Source organism: Sinohyriopsis cumingii, chromosome 15, assembly GCF_028554795.1.
Source record: "Sinohyriopsis cumingii isolate HCF-2022 chromosome 15, ASM2855479v2, whole genome shotgun sequence".
In the NCBI taxonomy this organism is placed as follows: Eukaryota; Metazoa; Mollusca; class Bivalvia; order Unionida; family Unionidae; genus Sinohyriopsis; species Sinohyriopsis cumingii.
The window spans coordinates 53,320,086-53,338,896 of NC_142975.1; the positions used below are offsets into that span (position 1 = coordinate 53,320,086).

The 18,811-nt window shown below is 33.0% G+C and overlaps 1 protein-coding gene across 1 annotated transcript; it reads right to left on the minus strand.

Moving 5' to 3' along the window:
- Window positions 1-2,032: 2,032 nt before the first annotated feature.
- Window positions 2,033-18,400, minus strand: LOC149781806 (uncharacterized). The gene is made up of 5 exons (XM_089935971.1): window positions 18,181-18,400; window positions 14,915-15,060; window positions 13,371-13,478; window positions 6,588-6,691; window positions 2,033-3,302 (listed from the first exon to the last, which is right to left on the minus strand). The coding sequence occupies exons 1-5, from the start codon at window positions 18,325-18,327 to the stop codon at window positions 3,130-3,132; spliced, it is 678 nt and encodes a 225-aa protein (XP_089792097.1). The 5' UTR covers window positions 18,328-18,400; the 3' UTR covers window positions 2,033-3,129.
- Between the last annotated feature and the right edge of the window lie 411 nt (window positions 18,401-18,811).

The window sequence follows — 18,811 nt, forward strand, 5'->3', positions numbered from 1 at the left end:
GCACGCTCCACTGTAAAGTGAATTTGGATATAACTGAATTTTGGCATGGCTCAAAAATTTTCATATACATGTATTTTTCACGTTCACAGAAAAATAATTCTTTCTTAAAAGTACAAAAAATAACATGTAAAAAATGTATTATCATTTTGGGAAAGAAATCATGTATGAATTCCAATACAAGACACTCATGGCATGGCTTGTACATGTGGGAAAAGTTTTTTCTTTTTAAAAGTACGAAAAATAAAGTGTAAAAAGTTTATTCATGGATATATTGTCCTTACCGGCGACAAAATATCTGGAACGTTTTTTGTGACATTCTTGTCCATTTAAACTTTTATATACAACCTTGGGTTTGGAGTAATGAAATTCAGAGGCACCATGAAAGGAAGCTGCATACTTGAGATAAAATGCATTGGAATATATTTATTATCAGATAAATTCTTTGTTCATATTTACAAACCATCTTAACAGAGCATTGATGTATATAATCCACTTATTCTGACAGCTGGCCAGAGTACTGTATACTGTGAGATCTCTACATTTTTTTTATAAAAACATTTATGGAAGCAGGGGACAACCGGACTAGGTACTATTTCACAATGGATCTTTTGGACAAAACAGTGTCAGACTATCGTCTGCTCTGTTATATATTTAGACTGATCTTTGTATTTGGATGGGAAGTAAAAAATTTCTTATTTTCACTCAGAGTTAAATCCTTCAAAATACCTCAAAATTTCTGTAGTAATTCCTGTAAAAACAGAAAACCTGTTTGCCTTTTTTTATATTTCTGATGCATGCGTGGAAGGCAGCATCAATCTGCTACCAGAAATGTCGACAGAAAAAAAAAAGTATGGAGATCTACTTGTTGGTCTATCGAGTAGTCATGCTACCAGAACTAGCTACAATTGACCAACTTTTATTTGCAGGAAAAGTAACTGCTACATTTGTCCAAACGATTGCAAATTCCTTGTTTTTAAAATGTACACAGAAAAATATAGTCTTGTTGAAACTTCAAAGAAAACTGATTACCTTTGAAGAGCCAATCCTTCTGTATAAAGGGGAAAAAATGAGTCTCAGTGTTCTGCAATTATTTGATGTTGCCACCACAATAAGAAACGAACATTTGTTTGGAACTCTAAAACTGTCCTTTAGCAGTAACTTAAATAACACATGCACCTTTTGTCAAAGAAAGCAGACTACACTCTTTGATGACAACAAAGAACCTTTCATAAAGGAAGTCATCACCAAATTTAATGGATTGTTGCATTTTCCAAAGTGACTGGAACATGTTAATTGTGCTGTGAAAGTTTCATTTTTGCAGGAAACAATTATGCTTTAAGTTCCTAACAGCAGCATAAAACGCAAATTAAATTTACAATCTTTTGAAACTACAGATATCTGGCCATCAAATTAACTGAAGATGGGGTATCTTGCAAAGATGTTTGTTAAACATTTTAATATGTTCACCTATTTTCATTTCCCAATTAACAGCCTCATTCCCTGGGTAGCTTTGGCAGAATGATAGCTGTCTCCAGCTGACCAAAATATAGACCAGTTATGTACATGTGTATGTAAACAACCACAGCCATGTACTATTTAACAGTTGCAATGAACTGTTTAATGACAATTGGATAAGGATGAAAACAAGGACTATCACCTTTTTTTAATAAATGTTTTATTTGTGTTTTCAAACAGGATGTGAGTATACATGAATTTTATAATGTGATCTATCTATACTCAAATGCATGGATTTATTATATACACATACACTAAATAATGCATTATGGATTGTACTAGACAAATGTAAGAATGTAAGTTGTTACTATACAAGTGTTTTTCAGACTATCTTTTTTTGTGTGCCCACTTTTATTATCACCACCACACCCACACCAAATTTCAGGTAATGAATCATTGTCTTCACCTAACAGTCTTGGTTGGTTTTAACAGTTAGGTCTATAACAGTCGGGTTATATGGACCACAACCACGGTGTTATAGCAGGGTCACACTGTAATTAATAGAAACGCTGAAAACTAGTCTTTATGTTACCTTTATTAGTCACAATATATACATTCATTGCACAATATAGTCAAGGTCACATTTAGAAAACAATGTTATAAGGATTTGGTTTTACAGTGGTCAATATTTAAGCTCACCCACCTCCAGTGAGTGTCAGGAAGGATTATATATATATATATATATATATATATATATATATATATATATATATATATATATATAATAAAGGATGTAAAACATAACAAGAACTTAACAATGATGATTGCTAGTTCAAAAGATTCCATTTTCAATGGGATGTAGGCACTCAAAAATACAATACTAAGGTAATGGAGTACATTATATCTCACTGTAGATTATTTTGAATTTATGGTTTCGCTGACTTAAATGTACTGTTTTATATCTTATTTAATTATTACTCTGAAATATTTCTTGAAAAATTTACAGGAAATATTTCCTTCCAACCAATGCCACAAACTATTTGAATTGATCATGGATCTTCATTCATTTTGCCTTAAATAAATTAGGGATGTAGAACAATAATATGAGAAACAGTAACCTTTCAGTTTTCCTTAAAATCTGTAGGGCAATGTGTTTATGCTCAATCTAACAATGCATGACCAACCATGGTTTGGGGGATGAACAATTAAGTGAAAAAATTCTCTCAGATACAATATAAGATTTTAAACGAGTTATTTTAGCTATATAGACTTTAATATCGATCAGTCAAACCTACCTATTAGGACACCTGTATATAATAATCACCAGTAATAAGGTGAGAAGGGTGAATGTTATGGTTGGAAGAATGTCTTCATCTTAAGTTAAGTTTTTTATCCACAATCTCAAGATTCTTAAAATCAAATTAATGAAACTAGAATACAATAGCTACCTGGCTTTAAAGTCACATTTTTCTGCATCCCTGAGTTCAGCTTCTTATGGATTTAATAATTTGCTGCAGGTAAAACTAGGTTGACAGTAAAACCCCTATTAAAGTCGCAAAATGCTCCAATACAGACTTTTAACCCATAATTTAGCTATGTTGCTGTTTTCAAAGATAAATAGGAAAAGCTCAGTTATCTATACATGTAGAACACAGAACTAGTTCTAATAAAATGTCAGAACAAGTTAGTTTGAAGCATGATTTTGATGAATTCGGACTGGTCAATTACTCCATCCCCATTTATATCAGCCTCTTCTATCATTTCCTCCAATTCACGTTCTGTAAACCGAATTCCCGCATCCTCGCATGCATGCTGCAGGTTCCTAAAAGATATGGTCCCTTTCTTTTCTGAAAGAGATGATGACAGAATGAGAAATGTTGATTACAGTCTTGTTTTTTTTCTCACAAGTACTGAAAACAAATCTATTGCTTTCTAGAAATACATCATGCACTAATATAAGAGAATGAAATCAAGTCATTATAGTCTGTTAATAAAAACATAATATCTGTAAGTATCAATTTTTGGGGTTTTGGACACAAAAACCCCATCTTCATGGGTACTTAATTTATGGATTGTGAAAGGAATCATTTAGTCTTTGAATTCGTTGCACTGAAGCAACTCCTAAATCCTCGATAAACCAAGGAAAATAGTGAGTTTGCATTATTTCCTACAAAAACATTGGATTTTCACAACTAGAAGTTCTAGAACATCTTCCATGAGAGCTCATTTCAAACACAAGTCATCTGTAGATGATATATCCCCCCCCCCCCATTGCTCACTTATGTAACGACTTCTTATGGAGGTACCATATGGTGCTGCAATCTCAATTTTGAACTCATCTGAAAGGGGTCAATAGAAAAAAGAATGAAAATGGCATTTTTAATTTACTTGAAACTAATTATTCCAGTGCAGACTCTACTTAGTAGCCTGTACATATATCAGTAGATTGTTAAGAAATGTTTTCTGATAATAATAATAATAGTAATAATAATAATAATAATTTGTCAATAGCCAGTAACTATTTCTGTATGCATTTAAACATTTATTTGCTTATGAACCAAAACTTAAAAATTTAAAGTTTTTAGTTTGCTGAAAAGTGATCAAAGAAAGCAAAAAGAACTCCAATTGAACCTGAAATCTTGCACTGGGATGACAACTACCTTACGGCCAAATTAGGAGCAGAAATCTGATGAAGGGTCTTGATTCCATTACACTTTAATCATGATTGGTCAAATTCTATTAAGCAGTTTTGGAGAAGCCATCATTGAAAGGTTTATCTTTAGTAATGGTGGCCATATTTGATTTGTGTGTGTGATTTGGATTTTTAATGTAGCTTTAACAATTTTTCAGTCATATCACTATGATGTCTGCAGTTTGGCAGTTTATAGTGGTGTCTAGCATTGGGGCATCATGCCGCAGACATGTAGCATGATTTCCCACCCAGTCACATTATCCTGACACCAGTCCGACCAGTCCTAACACTAACCTCTTAATGCTGAGCACCAAGCGAGGTAGCTGTTAGTACCATTTTTGTAAGTCTTTGATATAACTCAGCTGGGGATCGAACCCACATCCGAGGCAGATGCTCTAACCACTTAGGCCGTCATAATGGTATTTACAGATGGAGAAAAAAAGTTCAGTGCAGCTGGATTCATTCGGTAGCAGAGTTTATTTCCTAATGTAATTGTGATTAAAGACCTGCCAACCCTAACAAGACCTAAGTAAGGCAGTCAATTGTGGTTTTTTTTGGTATGTTGAACCAGTTTTCGGTAAGGTGTAAGAAAATATGTACTGCTACTGTCAAGCTGGAAAACATGCATTTAAAAGTCCACAAGTGTGATTCATGACTGATGCAGCAACAGTAAACATTAGTTCAACTCAGAAGTTTGTCAAATTTACTTGAACATGAATTTCCTCCAGTAGTTTCACAAACTGCAATTCCAAACCCTACGGATTTCAGTGGCTTATTGATATCTCAACTTGATGTAATCCTCAAATTAAAAAATTTACATGCCAGCAGTCATCTTTCCCAACATGTGACAAACTCAAATTACACAAGATACCCACTAAATGGAATTGTTGCCCTTCCTTTTTCCCCAAGAATCTGAATATTCCTTTTTATTTTTCTGTACTATTAAAACTTTATAAGAGGTTTATTTTCCCTTTCATTGTGACATGTCACTTGCTAGATGACATTTAAAACAAAAATAAGCAACAATTTGATCATGCAAGCATTTTCCATCACCAGAGCAGTCTCATATTAGATGGTAGATCAGCATCAGATGGAAAGCCCCCTATATATCAGGATGCTTCAGTCAAATTTGTTTAAACTCTGTCACATGGGAAATTAAGAAAAAGTCATGTAACAGTTTTTGTTTTTCGTAATAGTTGCCACATCTAACAACAGATCAGCCTCATCTGTATGCAAGGTCTTCATGCTAACAAGCTACCTGTCAAGTCTTGTCAGAGTCTATTTAGTAGAACTATTCTTACTTAGAAGTTATTGCTATTAAGTTTGGTGAAATTCTCCACAGCTGTTTGAGGAGAAGAAGCTATTTAAAGGCTTTTCTCAATTTCTGTTAAGCAGTTTTTAAGCAGTTCATTACATTATTTTTACTGTAAATAATGGCAGTCATTTTTTGGCAAAATGGCATCATTTGCATCGATCTAAAAGGTATTCAAGCTAGGACACTGTGTCAAATTTGGTCAAATTAATCGAGAACAAGATATTAAAGATATGCTATTTAGCAGTAGCCATATTTTATAGCAGAATGGTTTTGGAGAAGTCATTTTCAGGCTTTTCTGTTTGTAATAATAGTGGCCATATTTTATGGTATATATGGCATTTAGATGCATACATTTGAAAGATCTGTGTGCTGACATTGTTTTCCCATATTAGGCTGCTCAGTCAAGTTTGGTTTAAATTGGTCAGGTGATTTTTGAGAAGTTGAAAATAGCAAATGCTGATGGATGCAGTGCAGGTATTTCTATATTTAACAAAGGTGGCCATATTTTGTGAAAGATTGACATCATTTGTACAAATATAAAAGAATGCTCTGTTCCATACAGTTTGGAAATTTTGAGAAGTTGAAAAAAGCAATTGTTCATGGATGAATCAAAACACACAACAGACCAATAAATAATATATAACAGCCATCAGAATAAAAATCATGGTGAGGACAGATTTATTGGTCTAAACACTCAATGGATGCAGGACTATAACTTCAGTTCACTTGGCCTTGTCACCAGATGAGATAACGAAACTCATTAGTCATAACATGTACACATTATGTAAATGTCTGACAAAACCACAAATAAAGACACTTTATAAGCAGTTAAATTTATAAGCAATTACTTTTTATAAACTCATTCATACTGATATCTGTTTTTGAAAACTTTATTTGAATTTTTAAATCATTCATGTTCCCATTGCAAACCAAAGGTCTATGTCTAAAAGATTTACATAAATATTTATACAGACTATGACAATAGCATGAAAACTTAATCAGGTCATCTGCATATACGTACAAAGATTAAACCAGTTGTATTTGTCTACTTTAGTTGGAGCATAACAAGTGTATGTTTGGAAGAAGGGAGTGGGAGGTATGTAGAAACAGAGATGAAGGAATTACCGTAATCAAACATTTGGAAGCCCTTCAATATTTCATCATAAATATCCCGTGAATCCCCTTGTTTGTCTATTACAGTCTCCAAGAACTCATTGAAATCTAACATTCTGAAACAATACCCAAAAAAATGCATTTAAAACATCAGTTAATTTTTATCATGTTTTAATTAAAAAATTCAAGCAGTTCATAATAGCAAAAGGTCATATAGCTTATTAAGCAGTTGACATTATCAACAGGTCATATAGCTAATTACACTAAAATCCACACAGTAATATCAACAGATCACTTAGATAATTACCCTAAAATCCACGCAGTTAGTAATATCAACAGGTCACTTAGCTAACTACCCTAAAATTTAAGCAGTTGGTAATATCAGTAAGTCATATAGCTAATTACCCTAAAATCCGAGCAGTTGGTAATATCAATAAGTCATATAGCTAATTATACTAAAATCCTAGCAGCTGGTAATATCAATAGCTCATATAGCTAATTACCCTAAAATTTCAGCAGTTGGTAATATAATAGCAAATTGTACTAAAATCCAAGCAGCTGGTAATATCAATAGGTCATATAGGAAATTGTACTAAAATCCAAGCAGTTGGTAATATCAATAGGTTATAGCAAATTATGCTAAAATCTAAGTGGTTGGTAATATCAACAGGTCACTTAGCTAATTACCCTAAAATTTCAGCAGTTGGTAATATCAATAGTCATATAGCTAATTACCCTAGAATCCAAGTAGTTGGTAATATCGATAGGTCATATAGCTCATTACCCTAAAATCCAAGCAGTTGGTAATATCAATAAGTCATAGAGCAAATTATACTAAAATCCAAGCAGTTGGTAATATCAATAGGTCATATAGCAAATTGTACTAAAATCCAAGCAGTTGGTAATATCAATAAGTCATATAGCAAATTATACTAAAATCTAAGCAGTTGGTAATATCAACAGGTCACTTAGCTAATTACCCTAAAATTTCAGCAGTTGGTAATATCAATAGTCATATAGCTAATTACCCTAGAATCCAAGCAGTTGGTAATATTGATAGGTCATATAGCTCATTACCCTAAAATCCAAGCAGTTGGTAATATCAATAAGTCATAGAGCAAATTATACTAAAATCCAAGCAGTTGGTAATATCAATAGGTAACATGGCTAATTATACTAAAATCCTAGCAGTTGGTAATATCAATAGGTCATATAGCTCATTACCCTAAAATCCAAGCAGTTGGTAATATCAATAAGTCATATAGCTAATTATACTAAAGTCCAAGCAGTTGGTAATATCAATAGGTCATATACCTAATTATACTAAAATCCAAGCAGTTGGTAATATCAATAGGTCATATAGCTAATTATACTAAAATCCAAGCAGTTGATAATATCAATAAGTCATATAGCTAATTATACTAAAGTCCTAGCAGCTGGTAATATCATTAAGTCATATAGCTAATTATACTAAAATCCAAGCAGTTGGTAATATCAATAGGTCATATAGCTAATTATACTAAAATCCAAGCAGTTGGTAATATTAATAGGTCATATAGCAAATTATACTAAAATCTAAGCGGTTGGTAAAATCAACAGGTCATATAGGTAACTATATGAAAATCCAAGCAGTTGGTAATATCAATAGGTCATATAGCAAATTATACTAAAATCCTAGCAGTTGGTAATATCAATAAGTCATATAGCTAATTATACTAAAATCCAAGCAGTTGGTAATATCATTAAGTCATATAGCTAATTATACTAAAATCCAAGCAGTTGGTAATATCAATAGGTCATATAGCTAATTATACTAAAATCCAAGCAGTTGGTAATATTAATAGGTCATATAGCAAATTATACTAAAATCTAAGCGGTTGGTAATATCAACAGGTCATATAGCTAATTACCCTAGAATCCAAGCATTTGGTAATATTGAATGGTCATATAGCTAATTACCCTAAAATCCAAGCAGTTGGTAATATTGATAGGTCATAGAGCTCATTACCCTAAAATCCAAGCAGTTGGTAATATCAATAGGTAAGATGGCTAATTATACTAAAATCCTAGCAGTTGGTGATATCAATAGGTCATATAGCAAATTATACTAAAATCCTAGCAGTTGGTAATATCAATAAGTCATATAGCTAATTATACTAAAATCCAAGCAGTTGGTAATATCAATAGGTCATATAGCTAATTATACTAAAATCCAAGCAGTTGGTAATATCAATAGGTCATATAGCTAATTATACTAAAATCCAAGCAGCTGGTAATATCAATAAGTCATATAGCTAATTATACTAAAATCCAAGCAGTTGGTAATATCAATAGCTCATATAGCTAATTATACTAAAATCCAAGCAGTTGGTAATGTCAGTAGGTCATATAGCAAATTATTCTAAAATCCTAGCAGTTGGTAATATCAATAAGTCATATAGCTAATTATACTAAAATCCAAGCAGTTGGTAATATCAATAGGTCATATAGGTAATTACCCTAAAATCCAAGCAGTTGCTAATACCAATAGGTAATATGGCTAATTACCCTAAAATCCAAGCAGTTGGTAATATCAGTAAGTCAAAGCTGATTACCCTTAAATTTATCTCCACAGCAGAATAGGAATTTAATATCTTACATTTCACAATGTTTATAATGTGTGCAAAATCTTTGAAAAACTACTGATACATGTAAATTGCAAGAATTCCTCAACAATTTTCTCCTTTTTTAAAAATTATTACATGATTTAAACATCATTTCTAGGTCAAATTTATTGTAACCAAATTTAAAAGATGTTGAGATTGCCTGTAATGACCATGCTGTTAAAACCAATTTGCGGTCAGCTATAAATCAACCTTTACTCTTTTACAAGAAGATAGCAAAAGCTGAAGAACCTACCATATTTACTCACTTATAAATCAACTCAAATTCCAAACAATAAATATCTCGATCAGCCATAGCAGAATGCACCTACAAATCACTGTCTATGCTGTTTATTCTACAGATTACTCCTAACAAATGGCACAGACCATGATCTACCAGTGCATTATGCTGTTGTTGTTGTTGTAGGGGTTTAACGCCATTTTTCAGCACACGATAGGCTATACATGGCGGCCAGTATTAATGGTGGAGGAAGAACCCAGGAAAACCCCGGAAAGAACCACCGACCCACGAGAAGCTACTGGCAAGCTTTCTCACATACCCACATTGGCTGAATCCGAGACTCGAACCCACGCAGACAGAGGTGAGATGACAGTGATCCGTAACGGAGAGCGCTTTAGACCACTCGGCCACTCGGGGCCCCAGTGCATTATGCAATGGCAGATCTGGGTCTGTGCAGTTTGTAGTTGGGCTCTTATTATAAGCGAGTACATACAGTTGGCACCAAAGATGAATTTATGATTACCAGTCTTTTTTTAAATCTGCTTACAAACAAATTAACATTTTAGATAAAAGGACCAAAATACTCAGATATAATAAGCTGTCATAGTACACACTTTCTTCCATGAACCACAAGACTCGAACCCATGCAGACAGAGGTGAGATGGCAGTGATCCATAACGGTGAGTACTTTAGATCTCTCGGCTACAATTTATAGGGGAAAATTTTTTAATTATATGCCTGACTGATATCCACATGCACATACAAACACGTTAACCAAATTTTCAAATTATTATCACTATATAGAGGGGGCCGAGTGGTCTAAAGCGCTGTCATTTACGGATCTCAGCCATCTCACCTCTGTCTGCATGGGTTCGAGTCTCGGATTCAGCCAATGTGGGTATGTGAGAAAGCTTGCCAGTAGCTTCTTGTGGGTCGGTTTTTTTCCGGGTTCTTCCTCCACCATTAATACTGGCCGCCATGTATAGCCTATCATGTGCTGAAAAATGGCATAAAACCCTACAACAACAACACTATATAGAGGCTGGGTACATAACACAGTCAGTATTTACGGACCACTGTGTTATAATGAGGGAGAGCTAAACAATGTGCCCTGTTCATTAAAGCCATAAAAAGGATCTTTGTTATAAGTGATGCCACCTTATACATGTACTGATGTATGTTCCAACAAGGCTCTTTTACAACAGTGCAGAAAGCACCAGAAAAAGAGTATGGAAAATGCTGTACATTTTTTTAACCCTGTTAAAATCCAATGGTGGGAAAATGTTAGCGACAAATAAATTTAATCTCCTTGCAATAATTTGAACGTCTGTTCTTTTGTAATAGTAGAATTTCAAAGAATTCAAATATGGGATAAATATCTATTTTTTTTATTCCAGGTTAAATTGCAAAATATTTTATGCAATATCTTATGTATATTTAATTAGCATTGTTTGTTAGGTTTTTTAAAATTTATTTATTTCAATGCATGCATGTTATTGCAATGTAACATATGTTGGACTTGACCTTGTTCAAAACAGTTCATTTCTGCTTGAATTTACTTTTTTCTATAAACAACTAATACATAGCTAAATTATTATCTATGTGTATGGGTTTAAAATCAGAATTATTATTAATAGAATTAAATGTTTATTGGGGTCTAGGTCTAGGTTTTGGAATTTCCTTAGTGTATTTGACATAGTCTAGGTTATGGTTTTTAATAATAAGTATACTTTAATTTGTAAACATCGCATTCATTCTAGAGGGTTCTTTTCCATTAGGTAATACTTTAAGTTAGCACAATCAAGTTGTATTTTACATTGTGCCCAGTATTATTTTGGGCGGGAAGCAAATTCTTCAAATTATTTAATTTAAGTGACTTTTTTCTCTGGAAATACAAAAGTGCCCTGATAAAATTCTTGGATAGAGACATTCACTGGAATTTATAGTGAATTCAAACCTGGAATTATATTACTGTGATTCAACAAAAAGAGTGCTGGCACATCAATGCTCTACAAGCTACAACAGACACATCAATCAATGCCTTCAGCATTGGAGTTAAGTTGAACTTCTACTAAATTTTATTCAGGACTTTAAATTATTAGGAATTCTACCTGTAATTCTGAGAACATTTGGGATTCAATTTTTTAATACTGTAAGTTCCTTTTTCTTACATTTATTTACATGTACTTTGTATTCCAGGGAAATAAATTATTTGTTGAATTTTACAAAGCTTGGTGCTTTTCACTCTTTTCTGTTAATTATTTTAAAAGCATAGACTTGTAACAAATGTTTTCTGTTTTTCACAGCCATACTTTATTTTCTGTAGATTACGACAAAAAAGGCAAGAGTGTATGCAGGTAAATATAAATTAAATTGATTTATCTTACAGATCTTTAAAATATTTGATTATCAACGCGTGTGTGTGTGTGTGTGTGTGTAAGAGACAGAGATCATGAAAAGATATAAATCATATCACCAGGTTGTATGAATGTCATATTTAAGCTTTTTGAAGCTCTATTTAAGCTCTTTGAAGATTAAGAGGCAGGGAACTTATGGACCTCCACATGGTAATATCAACATCTTTCACCTCTCAGAAATTCTACACTTTATTCTTTCTCCATGCATAATAAACCACATGCAACTAAGAAAATTACTACAAAAATATGGCCAACTGTGATAACTTGAAATGAACAATTATATTTAATTTATATTAAATATAACTGATGGACAGCGTTGATTTTATTGTATTATGAGAGGGCAATGTAAACCATGCTGTGTATCTGTTGTGTATGTTGTTGTCTTGATGATAGAGACTTGTACTTTCCGATGACCAACTCATCTCCTGCAGACCAATTAATGTAGCCCACTTTTCATTGCCGGTCATTGATGGCACAGACGATATGCTCTTTGTTTGACCATGCAATGACCAAGGTGGGAAGATTGTTTGTGCTTAAACTCATATTTATTCCTTTGGCTGTATGTTTCCCTAGTAACTCACCCAGCAAACACAGGGTGGGAGATGACCAGTTTGGTGTAAATTACTCTGCTTGCCTTATCAATGTACTCCCTTATCTAGCCATCTTCCGGCTCAAGCAGTATATTAACTTTCATCAGGTTATACATTGTTCCATCACCCAAGCTGCTGTGGACTTTACCAGAACCTAAGGGAGACAGGCCTTCTCTGTACTTCACACTATCAAGCAATTCCATACTTGGTTGGTATCTATCCCCTTCTCACAATCAGATTAAAGCAATTCTTAAATTTATTTTCTAACTTTATGCATTTTTATAATATTATGACTAACCAGGATATGTTTACTGAGTAAAAACATTTTAAAAATATTCCAACCTTTGACTTGGTACCTTCATTAAATTTGGTATATTATTATGCATGTTTTGCACTGGAAAAGTTGACAGTGCTTTCACTGTTGGTTGTTACTTTTCTCACTGTAACTCACTTATTGCTGCTGGCCTGTGACAGCCCAGATGATGTGCTCTTTATTTGATCGTGTAATAAGCACTGTGGCATGAACTTTTATCCCCATTTCTTTGGTTGTTATAGTTCCCTAGTAGCTCACCAGGCAAACACAGGTTAGGAACATGGATGATTTCAGTATTGCAAGCAGAGTAGCCAATGCATTTTCTTAACATTCTAAAAGCTGATTTTAATCAAAAGATCTCTAAAAAGATTTTTTTTTAAAGTAAGAAATAGATAAATTATTTTACTTGCATCCACATTTATGCCTTTGTAAAAATTTCTAAACCCATGTTAAAGTTTTTGAATGATATATAAATGAAATACTGAATGTGCCATAGTTCACAAGCAAGTTGTAGTATTGTGCAGAGCTGTTTTATTCCAGAAATTTCCATTTTCTGCACAGCATGACATTACATCAATACATCCTTTATTACCCTCGTCCCTTTAAACTTCCATCTTGCACAATTTGTCTTGCCTCATCTCTGGAGACTTTAAATCCTAAAGCTTTCATTGCACGTCTCAACTCTGGTGGTCCCACATACCTATTGCAATCAATAAGACATTAAATAGCAGGTAATCATTTACATCTAACTTTCACATCTCAGCTCTGTTTCCCACATACCTATTGCAATCAATAAGACATTAAATAGCAGGTAATCATTTTACCTACTGCAGTCAATAAGACATTAAATAACAGGTAATCATTTTACCTACTGCAGTCAATAAGACATTAAATAGCAGGTAATCATTTACATCTAACTTTCACATCTCAGCTCTGTTTCCCACATACCTATTGCAATCAATAAGACATTAAATAGCAGGTAATCATTTTACCTACTGCAATCAATAAGACATTAAATAACAGGTAATCATTTACATCTAATTTTCATGTGAAAGGTTGTAAAAAAAAATATAAAATTCAATTATGAAGCATCAAAGTCTAAAATCTATCCAACCTTGCATATATGAATATTTTAGCATTATATATGTATAATTTCAACAAATATTCCTTTATTTATACACAATAAAGTGTTGGGGGGGGGGGGTCATAGTAAAGAACAAAATCTAAGAAAAGCCCATTCCAATCCACCCTCAAAATTACTCAGATGTGGCAGATATTGTTTTACTATAGATATTTATCTAATCCGATACAGTTTGACAAATCTACTATGATGCCCCCACTCCTCGGTCTTATTAAGTGAGAAATCCCATAGCAAACTCTGCTTAAGATAGACTAATGATATGCATGCAGATGACTTCATTAGAATTTTAGGTTACTACAACATTACACAATTGAATATTTTAACTTTTACTTTATACTTTTTATTCCAGTTGGAGCATAATGTGTTTCACAAACAAAAATATAGTTACTGTTATTATACTGTCTGTTAATAAAGGTAGCATACCTTTCAGTTTTATTGTAAAGTCCCATGTGACATGACAGAAGACCTACTAGACCTACTTTCATGAGAAAAAAAAGTGAAGAACAATGTAGTAAAATAGAGTTTTAATTTCTTAGGAATGATAATGAGCCAGTATCTATAGATTATGGATCATGCATGGTACTTAAACACTTTAAGTCTGAAATAATGCTTTTTTTGGGTAACTTTACATGATCCAATTTCAAACTGCACAGACCTAGATCTGCTATCACAAACAGCACCAGCAAATCTGGGTCTATGCAGTTTGTCAGGACTAATCAGTAGAACAAACAATACAGATACTGATCTGCTAGTGCATTATGTAACAGAAGATCAGGATCTATATTCTTTGCAGTTTGACAAATATAAGCCAGTATATATGGTATTTATTATACCTTATATCCCTTTTTATTCTGGCCCTGTAAGACAATTATGTGATTAGAATGAAGCAATAAAACGTATTTTTAATTATTATCTAGCCACATATCTACCTAATGATTGAGAGAGTGTAATGGTTTTTAATACATGACAAGGCAACACATGAACATTGTTTATACCCATCAGCATTGGTGTCAAACAGGTCAAAGACTACTCGTAGGTCTCTTATTTCCTGTGGAGTCAGGCTATCCAGTATTCTAGTTGACACTCTGTAACCATGGATTTCCTTTTCATTCACAGGATGTGATGTCAGTAATTTTATCAACTGGAATAGAAAACTCAGTATATATATATATATATATATATATATATATATATATATATATATATATATATATATATATATATATATTGGACATGTTATGGTCCCGCATCTGACACCTTTTAGCAGTATTTTTATTGCTAAGTCTTCTAAGCTACTTGAAGGAAGTCATGAAACTTGGCATAAACTTTGGTCAATTTGGTCCTAAATCAAATAATTATCAGAGATCAAATATGGCTGTCATGGTGGATATCTTAAAAAGCTTGTTAATTGCTACTCCTCACTGGATCTTCATTCTTTTTTAACTTAAATCTTCTTATATGTGAATGGTCCTAGATTTAATAAATTGTGTCGATCTTATACCCAACCAGGCAGTCACAGTAGCCATCTTGAAAACTTTATATTGCTACTTTCTCAAACAAATGGTCATATTACATGAAATTTAGGTGGTCTTGGATGAAAATGGTGTTAATCTTATGTCCAATATGGTTGCTATGGTCTACACCTTGGAAAGTTTCTTAATGCTTCTTTCCTAAACAAACTGCTGTATTGTCACTGAGTTATTGTTTCCACTGTATCTTGTTCGCCCTTAATGAAAATGTTGGTCGTCAGACATCCAATGAGGCTGTTATGGTGACCATGTATCACCACTCTTCCTAAACAGATGGCCATATTGACACAATCTTTCAAAGAAACTACTTTTTATGGTATATTGATAGTCCAAGATGAAAAAGGTGCCTATCTGATATCCAATATAGCTACCGTGGCAACCATCTTTAATTTAAATTTTTTAACCCTTCTCCTACTGAACAAAATGTTGCATTAACATGGGATTTTCATTAAAATACTTCTAATATATCAACTTGGTCCCAAATGAAACTTATGCTTATCTGCCCCACAAAATGGTCACCAGGGTGATGCTTACCTGCCCCACAAAATGGTCACCATGGTGATGCTGCTCTGCCCTATAAAATGGTCACCATGGTGGTCATCTTACAAATCTTATCATAGCTACTGTATTAAACTTATGATGACATTTAGCTTTATTTATTTTGGAATGACGTACATCCATTTAGCTTTTAACTGTGAACATGTGTTGCTCAATCAGTATGAAATATATTTTGTTAAATATAGTCGAAGTATCATTTCAATATATGCCAGATAATTTGTTATATGTGGTCAAGTTATACCTATGTTCTATTAAGGTAAATAGGAAACTTTGTGACTTATATAATTTGAGTATAAGCCATGTTATATTTTATGCCAGACAAGAACAATGACATTTTATAATTTCATGCTTGCCTTTTTCTTTGTTTTCTTCTTTACCTAATCAATGCCATGGAGACACAACAATCTATATCATTATTTTTCCTGAAACACAACTACACGTGACACATTCATACAGCAATTAAAATGAAGAAAGGAGGGAATTCCTGAAAATTCTTTTCAACCAGTAGATTGCCAGTCCCTTTCAGAGATTCCTGTTATCTTGCAGTGTTTGTATTATATTCTTAGTATCAAATAATACCTCTATTGTCATACTTGGGCAGAAGTTTCTCTTTTTGCAGGTGACACTTTTATTCCTTTTTAAATTGGGGGGAAGAGCAGAATTTAAAGTTACTGATCTAAGAAAATCTTAGATGGAGTGGGGGCAATCAGTCTTTTATTGGTTTCATCCAATTCAAAACATATGTACACAAAGCAAAAATTGCTATCATGCATTGAAAAAATTTGGTACAAACAACTAATAATGCCACAATACAGCTGCAATGTTTACACACGTAAATGGCTCAGTTTCATTTACTGCCCATAAAAATGCATAAAATCAGTAACTGTGTAAATGAACATGCACATATTCAGGCAGTCGGGTTGCATTCATATTTTTTTCGTTCATATATTTAGCAAGATGAAACAAGATGATGATCCAAAAGATGTTTTATCTCAGTTGTTGAATACATTTGACAAAGATTGTCTTACAAACCGAATTCTGTCATAGTGAGGGGTATGAAACAATCACAATCTCAGCACTGTGTCCCCATGTCCTCAAATTTGGGTGACACAACAGAATTTCAAAAGGGACAAAGGAAAATAATAGTACTTAATGCACTAGTAGTGGCAAAATAAATAAAAATATCCTGATAATCTTATCTCCTTGGACATTTACAATATTGCAATAAATAATTATCAAGTAATACAAAAACAACATCATTTTTTGGAATACCTGCTCAACCTACAAATATCTGCATTATGGACATTTTTATAATATGTTCTCTTTAAATTTTAATGTTTACTTATGTTTATTATAATTCCATATTTTCTGGATCATTTTTGTTTTACAAATAATATATTAAACTGATTGAATGACAAACTGTGTGTGTTTCTCAAAGCTTTTAACCCCAGAAATTTAGTCCCTTTTGTCACCAACTCAACATGAAAAATACATCACCCATCAGGGACTTTGCACTGCACTACAAACCATAAACATTAAAATTGCAGAATATGTTGCATTAAAATGGAAATTAGGGACTGTGACCACTGCAATCATAAAGAAAGACCTGGACAAACCAGCACTAAGAAAAAAATGCCATTATGAAGTATCACCAAACTAATCAAGATCTATATATTGTGGGAATATAACATTAATTAGACCAATGTAGTAATACTACTCTGTCTTAAATAAGTAAATTCATACCAGAATCTAACATATTTCGAATGAGAAAGAAAAAAAAAGAAAACCAGTAACATGTTCTTGGGATTGTTTTGGGCCATTAATCTTTGTTTATATTTCTTTTTTTCTGCTTAATTCCGTATGTGTGTGTGTTTATTTTATCCATTTTATTATTTAAAAAAAAATAACATTATGGTTTTTCACTAATTTACCAAAATGATATTGTTGCCCACTAACCTGAAAATCCCAAGGTCGGTGTGAAGTGGGATCAATCTCTGTTTTCATTATCTAAAATAATATCGTTTAACGTAAAACGAGAAGTACAAAGCTAAATCCGATCCAAAATGTAACAGAATCATGTTACAATGCTTTAAAAGTTGAGGGTTACAACGTTAACATGTGTAAAAGTGGATGGAATACGCTGTAGATAGTATGTGTGGACGTTACGTCATTACCCTTTCCCCTGGTTTTGGTGGTGGCGGAACGTATGCTGGTGTCATGGGATCTACTGGCCCTGTGGCTTCTGCTGATTTCTTCCCCGACTTCTTTCCTTTGGACTTCCCCTTCTTTTTTCCCTTTGATCCCTTCTTTTTCCCGGGCATTGTTGTTTTTATCACACGCACCTGTCACTAGCAGATCGTCGCCATTGTGACGCTAATTTAGTTGCTGCGTGACGTGTTTGAAAACCTTCCTATTGGTCAACACTTTCCATCATTACCAAGAACGACAACTCTGCTAAGAGTATGCTGTAGTTGCTCTATGATTTCCTATGGGATTTTGGAGCCTCTAAACTTAAAACTACTTAATCTAAAACAAGTTCATTTCCATTTTCATTTCAACTAAATAAATATATTATGTAATTACTTGGGGTCTGTAGCTATTCAGTGCTGTCATGTGAGTTAATTTTATTGTTGAAATTATTAATGTCGATTTTTTATGTGAGGAAAACGTGCAATATTTCTTTAAAAATAACATTTTTGAGATATCTTTGCTTCTTGCATTCGTCATTAGTACCAGATACGTAAATACGCTGTTTTATTGTTGTTGTTGTTGTTGTTGTTATTATTATTATTATTATTTCAATAC